This window comes from Podarcis erhardii (genome assembly GCF_964252035.2).
Source record: "Podarcis erhardii genome assembly, chromosome: 4".
NCBI lineage: Eukaryota > Metazoa > Chordata > Lepidosauria > Squamata > Lacertidae > Podarcis > Podarcis erhardii.
Window position 1 is genome coordinate 80,518,446 of NC_138508.1, and position 10,469 is coordinate 80,528,914.

Consider the following 10,469-nt stretch of genomic DNA (forward strand, 5'->3'; position numbering starts at 1 on the left):
TCGTCTGCATGTAACCTGATTAATCAAGATGGGGTCTCAGAAGCTGGACAGGTTTGGGCCATTACATTACTACCTAAGTTTTTGTAGCAGACTCCAAAGAGAACACTTCATCTTTACTGTCACCAGAGGAAGGCTTTAAACATTTTATGAAGACAACAGGCCTTTATTTCAATAGCACTTACTTTCAAGTAGTATGTTTCAGCTTTTGTTTTTATCCAATGCCACTTTACTTCCACTAAGGGAACTCAAAGCAGCTAACATTAGATACAAATAATCAAGACAAAATAAAGAAGCAAGATAAAATAATAATAATAGTAATACCAATAATACTACAAATGAACTGAACAGATCATCAGTTCATCTTTTCCCAAAGTCATCTTAAGAGTCAGGTCTTCATTTGGCACCACAAAACATGTAGTATATGGGGATGTCAACATTATTTTATTTCTTGGCTGAATATCTTCTTTAGTTGCTTAATTTCTCTCTGCATAGCTTGACACAGGGAATCCTATGATGTTGATTGAGAATCAAAGGTGGATCTTAGGTTGAGACTGGTTGAAGAGCACTAACTAATTTCCTGCTCAGCTAACCCCCAACCCTAAGAACCAGAGGCATGTGCCCCTGCCACTGTGGGTTGTGCAGATGGGAATGTCACCATCAGGCTGAAAAAGGTTAACCATCCATAATGTAGACTAACTCAGTGCCCCCCAAACCAGGCACTCAGAATAGTTAAACAGATTATATCTGAGATGTATAAATCATAACGGATGGAAGCAAGATGTTTCAGTGATTATTGAATGAAGTTGGCTCATGAATGGAGAATCTCCCTTAAGCGTGAAGAAAACCCTGTTTATAACTATTTGGGAAAACATTTTCCCCCTGGTAATTTTATTATTATTATTGTAAGTTTTGTTTTGGTGGAAATTCTTCATCTTTGGCTGTAGTCACAACCCAGATCCCTGCATTGCAGGGGGTTGGACGAGATGATCGTTGTGGTCTCTTACTACTCTACAATTCTGTGATTCTATATAATTCACCCAACCATGCTTTCTTGGAAGTAATTCCCACTGATTTCAATTGGATATACTTTCCAAGTACGTGTAGGATTGCTGCTCTGGCCAGCTTGCTTATATGCTCATAGCTGTCAAGTGTCCCTTATTTGAAGGGACAGTCCCTTATTCCAGCGCCATGTCCCGCTGCTGTCCCTTATTGATGGATGTCCCTTAAATGTCCCTTAAATGATGTCCCTTAAATTTCAAAGGAAGCAGCTCCTCTCCCTCCCTCCCTCCCTGCCGGCCAGGGAGGAGGGAGGCTCCAACTGTGTTGCTTGGCTGTGTTGCTCACCCAATAAGAAGTCTAAGAACGACTGGGGGTGGAGCTTGCATGCCTTGTGTGTGGCTAGTTAATGCAAGCTGAGGGGTTTTTTGAATACTGGACGCCATTTTGTTGCACGTGCTGCTGCAAACTTTGCAGTGCAAAGCCAGGCCGGGGAGCCATCTTAAGTTGAGGCTGCATAGGCCTTGAGGTGCATGTGATTCAGATTCTATTCAGTTGAACCTCTGGTTACAAAGTTGGTTGGACAGTGTTCTCGAAGCTACCAGCATGAGTTTGACCAGACTGCAGGAGGACAGGAAGACTGGAATGCCTGGAACAGGTGAGGCTGCAGGTCCCTTATTTTGGCCACTGGTCCCTTATTTTCAAGGCTGCTGGTCCCTTATTTTCAAATCTGTAAGTTGACAGCTATGTATATGCTATATCTAAGAAGAATGTCTAGAACTTATTACAAATAAAGATTCTAATATCTACCCTTACTATAACCAAGATAATTTCTTAATTATGCATCCCCTTATATCAGGTCTTCCGTTTAGCAATATCCATTATCCAGAGTGTCATCTTAATGCATGGAATCACACTTTTTCTACTGGATTTTCTCTTTGATGATCATTACTTGGTTTTTTTATTTGATGAATCAGTTCTTCTTCCTCTGGTTCCTCTGCTTTGTTTGTCACACACCTATCTTTCAGATCTCTTTTGTTCTTTCTGTCTCTTTCTGATGTTGTTTTCTTTAATTTTAGTTCCTATGGAGGGACAAATAAATGATAAATTCATGTTTACTAGAATGAATATTTTTAGATGAATATTTTTAGGTAGATTTTTGTACGACTGCTGCAAAAAATGCTAAACTACTAGACCCTTTAAACTCTAAGAACAAAATATTATTAATCACAACTGTAAAACAAAACAAAACACCAATGTATTAAACACCAAGGAATTTAAATCAATAAATTGTTCTCTTTATTTGCCCTTTAGACGTCACATTAGGCTATATCTTGCACTGAGCTTTTCTTTATCATTTTTGTTGCTCAGACCAGTTTTCTCAAAGCACATGCCATTGCAATCTGAATTGAAATATATGGTATTTACACCTGAGGTGTGGGGATTACTAGTTTAGTTTTCTTGTAAAAGCAGTGATTCATGGGCTGAAGAATTTGAGTTTCAAGACGTTTTGCAATTTGTGATAAATGTAAGATAGATGGCAGCTTTGCAACTTGAAATTCGTTTCTTATGTGTTGCATTTAAATCTCCATTTGTTGCATGAAGATAACAGGCTTAAATCCTTCTTAGGGGAAGGTGCCTTTCCTTTTCTCCAACGTCTAAAAAATTGCTTCTGCTGATCTTTGAAGCCAGACCTGAAAGCATTACTCAAGAACATAAAAGCTGAACTTAGAGGGATGAGGAAGGCAAATGGACTCTCATTTTGGTGCTAATGGTATACAGCAGAAAGAAAAAAAGCAGGAGTTAGAAAGATAAACGTTCTTCCTCTGACTAAGGAGAAAAGTGTATGTGCAAACTGTAACTCTAAGATGTAGGGCATTGGTTCTCAAACTTTTCTTTTCAGGAAAAAAATTTGCTTGTGCCATGCCAAATATTTCTTGATAAGAAATACATTGGAAAACAAAAATAGTTTCCTAGCAGTGTTTCATTTATAACACAGAACACAACTACTTTATAATATGATCATAGGACATCCAGAAAGTTTGAAACATTGCAGCTACCTAAGAACATTGAAATACCCTTTGGTGTAGGTAGAGTTTGCAGATTTTTAATCCATGTATGTACTCATTTTGTTCAGAAAAATAGTTTTCTGATGCTCTGGTGCATATGCATGGAGTTTTGAGCATAATATATTTCTGTGTCCTATTTCCTCTAGTCAACAGTGTGAGCTTCATCTTGCATCATTTAAAATCTCAACACTGCCTATCCGTTAGCTTCTGCAAACTGCCATATTAATTGGCCCAACAGTAGAAATAATAAGGCTAAGCAAAAATTGATACTGGAAGCAAATGCTGTTTCCACGCACATGCAAAATGTACCGTATTTTTCGCCCTATAGGACGCACCGGCCCATAGGACGCACCTAGTTTTCAGGGGGGGAAATCAAGTAAAAAAATATGATTTCCCCCCCGCAGCTCTGGGAGCAGTGGACAGGCTGCACGCAGCCTGTGCGCTACTCCAAGACCTTCTCCCTGCTTTTGTGGGAGGTGGAGGAATTCCCCCATCTCCCGCAAAAGCCCACAGGAGCCCAGCGTGACTCCTGCGGGCTTTTCGACCAGGAGGGAGAAGGGACTGAAACGGGCAGTCAGTCCCTTCTCCCTCCTCGGGGAAAAGCCCCCAAGAGCGGCACGCTCTTTAAAGGGTGCGCGGCTCCTGCAGGCTTTTCTAGGAGGTGGGGAAATTCCCCCCCTCCTTTTAGAAAAGCCAGCAGAAGTCGCAGAGCCCCTTTAAAGAGCAACGGCTTTTGCCTGCTTTTGCGGGAGGTGTCGGAATTCCCCCATCTCCCGCAAAAGCCCACAGGAGGGTTGGAGAATAGCGGGAAGGCGTCGCGCGCCTTCCTGCTGCCCTCCATCCTCTGGGGCTGGCGATGGGGGAAGCGCTGCTTTCCCCACCGCCAGCCTCAAAGGCAGGTTGGAGTGTAGTGGGAAGGCATCGTGCGCCTTCCTGCTGCCCCCCATCCTCTGGGGCTGGCGATGGGGGAAGCGCTGCTTTCCCCACCGCCAGCCTCAAAGCCGGTTTGGAGAGTAGCGGGAAGGCGTCGCACGCCTTCCTGCTGCCCCCCATCCTCTGGGGCTGGCGATGGGGGAAGCGCTGCTTTCCCTACCGCCAGCCTCAAAGAGCAGACTCTCCTGGCTTCAGCGGAAGCAATGCGAAGCCTTCGGAGCGCAGGCTTTGGAGGCTTCGCGTTGCTATCGCTGAAGCCAAGGAGCCTGCATTTGCCCCATAAGACGCACACACATTTCCCCTTCATTTTTGGAGGGGGGAAGTGCGTCTTATAGGGCGAAAAATCCGGTAGCTCATAATACTGAACGAACTGTTAAGTGGAGTTGTGTCTATGAAATTATGTAGACAATATTCTTGCAAATAGATTTGGGTCCATGTGCATTTTTCCTACCTATGATCCATCCTTTCTAGCTTAATTAAATTGGCTTAGAAATTTGACCTGTGGTATGATTCTGTAACGTTTAATCAATTGATTATTTGTTTAATCTGGAAACGGAAGACCAGGAGATATGGACCCACCAAACTGAAGAAATGTGTTCATATTTTAAAACTGGACTTACCTTTTGATCCTGCAACTTGCACAACCCACGAGGATATCTTGCAATACTGTTCATGTAGTTTTCAGCCTTTTGCCACTCTTCATTCCACTTTTGGACTGTATACTGAGGTTTGCAGTTCATAATTCTTTCCAGGATGACATGATTCTCCTGGCTTACTTTTCGAAATTCTCGTTCTCGTCTTTCTCTATTTAAGCTAAAGGGGGGGGTATTATATACTGTTGAAATAAAGACTCTATCCACAGCATGGAGGGGAAATACACCTATAGATATTCTTGGCAGCTACAATGCTTCATGTGCAGAAGAAAACGAAGATTAGTACAATCGAAAAAACACAGACATAAATACCATATACATACATACATGTATAAACAGAGTACTAATATATTATGAGCAGCATATTATGGTTTGCCTTACCAAACCAATTTATAATAAGTAATTGAGTATATGTTTTATAAGAAAGATAGTATTATATATAGTACAATTTTTTCCACCAAGAAAAACCCCACCCACCCTGGATAATGGATTCAAAAATTCTGCCTAGCATTCTCCTTAAGGGAAAATTATATCATGGCTCCCCTGTCTCATGCTAGTTGTCAAATTGATGTGGTTCACTCCAAGTTCTACTGCTTGTGTACCAGAAGTTTGATATGAGATTGTTCCTTGCCGTAAGGAAATCTCTGGACAGCCAACAACCAGCCTCTGTGTGCCTAGCCACAGTTGGATATCATATAGATATTGTGACATATCCCAATCATCACTTGGAATATGTTATTGGTTAATACACTTTTGTACTATTGGAGGTCTCAACAGGGAACAATCCAAAATCTCAGTTTATTTTTATTTTTTAACTGTTTATAAAATTTTGTGCACAGGTAGGAGACACTATGGATAATATTGGGCTAGAACAACTCCTGTATTAGTCCCAAGTTAGTACTGAATCTAACTGCACCCTTTCGTTGGTTCCCCTTCTCTACCAATACATTTACCATCCTGCTCTGTTTTTGGACTATGCACATTTAAAAAAACACCTTTGTGGTTTAAAAAGTTTTTTTAAAAAGGAAAAAAGCTTAGTGTCACTTTCTAACATTTTCTATGTTTGAAGACCCCTTTCTTTGGATGATTAAATGGTCAAAACTCCCCACACCCCAGGAATGGCAGCTGAAGTGGCCTTTACACAAACATCTGAAAGAAGGCATGCCTGTAAAACAGCCCCAGAGCTGCTTCTTATTATATAGGTCATTAAAGCGTAGGTTATTAAATGCCATGGTCAATGCTGTTAATGTAACTGGACAGCCTTATACCAGTTTGATTACAAGCCGTACCTTTTGGCCTCATACTCATTTTTGTTATCAATTCTTCCTTTGGTCCTCATGATACAAGACATCTTCTCTAGCAGCAAACGGTTCTCCCTCTCAATGATTGACAGGCGGTCCTTCTCCAGCTTAAAAGACAGAAGGATACTTAGGGAAATGAATTATGTTCCATACATCCTCTCTAACCAAGGACAGCTACAGCACTTGATTCCCCTGCTCCCTTCACGCTTGTAATTTTGCATGCTGTGGAATATGACGGTAGAAATGCAATATTTCAGGATGAAATTCAAAAGTATATGAGCTCTGTACACACTTAAAACTTACTGAACTTGAGTCTTAAGTAATGCAGAAAACTATTAAAGTTATCAGGGTTAATAAGGGGGAGGGGAAATAAAAACTGCGTTCTTAAATCATACCAAAGACCCATCTCATTCAGTATGCTGCTTCCAACAGTAGTCAGTTAACTAGAGTCCCTCGGGTTGTTGTTTTTTACTCAGGCCTTTGGTAGTTAAGTTAGTCTATAGTGTGTTTCTCATCTTTTAGTGGGGTGTGCTGCTTATTGTGTTGTTCTATGAGCGTTGTGGGACGCGGGTGGCGCTGTGGGTTAAACCACAGAGCCTAGGACTTGCTGATCAGAAGGTCGGCAGTTCAAATCCGCGCGACGGGGTGAGCTCTCGTTGCTCGGTCCCTGCTCCTGCCAACTTAGCAGTTCAAAAGTATGTCAAAGTGCAAGTAGGTAAATAGGTACCGCTCCTGCAGGAAGGTAAACAACATTTCCATGTGCTGCTCTGGTTCGCCAGAAGTGGCTTAGTCATGCAGGCCACATGACCCGGAAGCTGTACGCTGGCTCCCTCGGCCAATAAAGTGAGATGAGCGTCGCAACCCCAGAGTCGGCCACGACTGGACCTAATGGTCAGGGGTCCCTTTACCTTTACCTGTGAGCATTGTAGGAATTTTGTATTGTACATTCTTTTAAAGATTCTGGTTTTGAATTCATTTTACCTGTTCATATTTTATCTTATGTCACTTTGAGACCTTTTTTGTATAAAATAACAACAACTAATAATAATAATAATAATAATAAACTTCATTTAAAAATCAAAGCAGCAACATACCTTAAGTTTTCTTAACTTCAAATGAAGATGCCCATATGTTTGAGGAGTAGAGGTGTCCACCACAGGTTTGGTAGTCTGAATCTGCAGTGGAAAACAAAACACTCCTGGTTTTTAGTCTTTAAATGCGCCTATAGAATAGAAGGGAATTTCTTTCGTGATTTAGGCGGCAAAGCCATTGTACACTATGCCCTCTCCCTAATCTTTGCTGATTGATTCTATCACGACAATGACCCCATAAGTAAGTACAAATATCAGACATGAAGACGGATCCACATAAGAACAGCTTGCTGAATCAGGCCAAATGACCCATGTCTAGCATCCTGTTTTCACAGGGACCAACCAGATGTCTGTAGAAAAACCCAGAAGCAGAACATGAGCACAAGAGCACTACTGCCTCCAACTGTGGAGGTAGAGCATAACAGACATGGCCATCGATAGTCCTCTTTCAAAGCCATCCAATTGGTGGCCATCACTGTCTCCTGTGGAAGCAACTTCCATCATTTAACTATGTGCTCTGTGAATTAGCTCTTTCTTTTACCTGTCCCGAACCTTACAACATTCAGCTTCTTTGAGAGCCAGTGTGGTGTAGTGGTTAAGAGCGGTGGACTCGTAATCTGGTGAACCGGATTCGCTTCCCCGCTCCTCCACATGCAGCTGCTGGGTGACCTTGGGCCAGTTACACTTCTCTGAAGTCTCTCAGCCCCACTCACCTCACAGAGTGTTTGTTGTGGGGGAGGAAGGGAAAGGAGAATGTTAGCCGCTTTGAGACTCCTTAAAGGGAGTGAAAGGCGGGATATCAAATCCAAACTCTTTTTCTTCCTCTTCTCTTCTTTGGCTGTCCTTGAGTTGCTAGTGTTATGAGAGAGGTAGAAAAACGCAAAGTCCTACTTAACCATCTAGTCAGCAGGTGGGGGGGAATGTGTAGAAATTATAAAAGATGGTGCAGTGCCAAAAACAAACAAACAGAAAGATTAGCACAAATAAACAATAGTGCCAGAGCAACCTACTTATTTTACTACCCAGGGACCAGCATTCGCCTCTGAACTTTGAAAAAAAGAGGTTGATGTTATAATCTAAATGCAAAAGCCATCCATATTGAGCAAAGGAAAAGCCCTAAATCAAAAAGGTTAATTTTCACCTTGAGTGCCAAAGTCAATGACATATTTCCTTCTGTTTATATCAGTTTACAGCAAAAAATTTTTAAAAAGGGTGATATCCAAGGAGTTCATTGATTTCAGTGGGTCTGCTATGAGTATGACAAATGTTGGCTATCACCCAAAAACTATAAACTCTAGAAAGCTAACATTTCTCCAATGGCTAGTTCTCATGTAGGTTTTCTGACACTAATTAACCTTTGTGCGCGTGTGGCTGTATAATTTGTAACAGAAGAATAGTGGTATGAGTTTTACTTTCCCCTGCGGACTCATAGCTTGGGGGAGCCCCCAGATCTGTATTTGTACAATAAAAGAACACCCATTGATAAAAACCATTGATAAATGCAATCCCTTTTCGTCACGGAAATTAAAGGAGTGTAGGAAGTAGCCCACAGCGTTCGCGTGAAATGCTTATTAATTTTTCTTGGAATGATTTTGAGATTGGACCGTTTCTTTGTAAATAAATTCTTGGCATGGTAGCAATTCTTTGGTTTAAAGTGTGGAGGGGAGTCAAGAGGGAGCAATGTACAGTGCATACTAAAACAGCAAACTGAGCGGTGGCGAATTGTTATGTCCTTGGCAGAAATGCAAAGGCATTTCCTCTCAACAAGTTTGGCTTTGTGCACGAAGCAGCTTGCGATGTTATAAGAGCGCCGCCACACTTACCTTTCTCTTGTGTTCTTCGTAGGTCGCTTTGTCCCACTTTTGCTGAAGGTATTTATTGCCACACGGCAAAATTGGTTGGTAGGATCTGTGCATCTTAAAACAACATGAATTATCTCTAAAGAGATAATCTCAAAGAGAGTGCATCATTGGCCAGAAGCTTCTTGAGTGAAGCTCTAACAACTGTGGTGTGTTTGCAGCAGGTCATGTGGTGGTTGCTATGGTATCGCTGAGGCAAAAAGTGAATAGCTGGTGATAGCATTTTCAACAATATGTTTGAGAAGTAGCAAGCAAGAACCAAGAATCTAAGACTGCAATCTGTACACACTTTTAAGGAAGTAAGCCCCACTGAAAACAATGTGACTTGCTTACTGAGAGTGTAGATATGTATAGAACTGAACTGTAAAACTAAGATTCCAAAGGATATCCTTTTCAACACATTAATTTCTGGAACAATTACACTTCTAATTTTTTTTATAGCATTGTAAGCAAGTATAGATTTGCACAAAAGTAGGATGCGGGTGGCGCTGTGGGTTAAACCACTGAGCCTAGGACTTGCTGATCAGAAGGTCGGCGGTTCGAATCCCCGCAACGGGGTTCCTCGGGGTTCCTCCGAGGTTCCTCCCGTTCCTCGGTCCCTGCTCCTGCCAACCTAGCAGTTCGAAAGCACGTCAAAGTGCAAGTAGATAAATAGGAACTGCTCTGGCGGGAAGGTAAACGGCGTTTCCGTGCGCTGCTCTGGTTCGCCAGAAGCGGCTTAGTCACGCTGGCCACATGACCCGGAAGCTGTATGCTGGCTCCCTTGGCCAGTAAAGCGAGATGAGCACCGCAACCCCAGAGTTGGGCACAACTGGACCTAATGGTCAGGGGTCCCTTTACCTTTACCTAGGATATCAAAATCCAAGACACATAATGAAATGTGCCCTCTGTCATTTGTTAAAAATGGTTCTCTGCTAAAGACTATATTACACATTATTGTGTCGAAAAAAATCCTAGGTAGGAAATAATGAGAAGCAGCCTGTAGGATCATTGTATGTGACAATTCCACATATATGGGGTCTTTGTTCCCACCGCCGACAAGCACACACACATACAGTGAGAAACCCACATAATTGTCACACACATCTGCGTTGCATATAGAAAGCTTGCAACGTGTGTGTGCACTTCCTACGACATTTAATTATATATTAGAAACCTTTATATCCTATTTAAGGATGACATCAGAAAAGTCCAGCATCCTGCTCTCACATTGGCCAACCAGATGCCAATGAAAAGTCCTCAAGCAGGAGCTGAATGCAAAGGAACTCTTCCCCAGTTCTGATTCCCAGCAGGTGATATACAGGGACATGCTGTCTCCAATGGTAGAGCATATTCATCGTGGTTAGTAAGCCACTGGTAGCCTTAACTTCCATGAATTGTGATTACTTTTAATGGTCCCAGAGTATCAGAAGTTACTAGGGCTAAGACCAGTCAGGAACCCTTGTGTTTTGGTACAGCTGCCTCACGTGTTTCAGTTTGCTACCAGAGTTGCAGTTTAGGATGTCCCTAGGTAGCTAGGGATGAACGGCCTTTTATAGAAGTTAAACGTTTTGCAGAAAACCAGTAA

At 42.0% G+C, this 10,469-nt stretch overlaps 1 protein-coding gene across 1 annotated transcript; it reads right to left on the reverse strand.

The window, feature by feature from the left end:
* Positions 1-1,751: 1,751 nt before the first annotated feature.
* On the reverse strand, positions 1,752-9,233 carry CFAP97D2 (CFAP97 domain containing 2). The gene is made up of 5 exons (XM_081858361.1): positions 8,867-9,233; positions 7,047-7,127; positions 5,941-6,059; positions 4,619-4,811; positions 1,752-2,078 (listed from the first exon to the last, which is right to left on the reverse strand). Exons 1-5 carry the CDS (start codon positions 8,957-8,959, stop codon positions 1,908-1,910), a joined length of 657 nt encoding a protein of 218 aa, XP_081714487.1. The 5' UTR covers positions 8,960-9,233; the 3' UTR covers positions 1,752-1,907.
* Between the last annotated feature and the right edge of the window lie 1,236 nt (positions 9,234-10,469).

Excerpts from the sequence above, each read along its gene's own strand:
- CFAP97D2 (XM_081858361.1), bottom strand. The coding sequence starts at position 8,959 with ATGCACAGATCCTACCAACCAATTTTGCCGTGTGGCAATAAATACCTT. Across the intron at positions 6,060-7,046 it reads TGAAGTTAAGAAAACTTAAG|CTGGAGAAGGACCGCCTGTC; the intron begins GTATGTTGCTGC and ends CTGTCTTTTAAG. Across the intron at positions 2,079-4,618 it reads GCAAGTTGCAGGATCAAAAG|GAACTAAAATTAAAGAAAAC; the intron begins GTAAGTCCAGTT and ends GTCCCTCCATAG.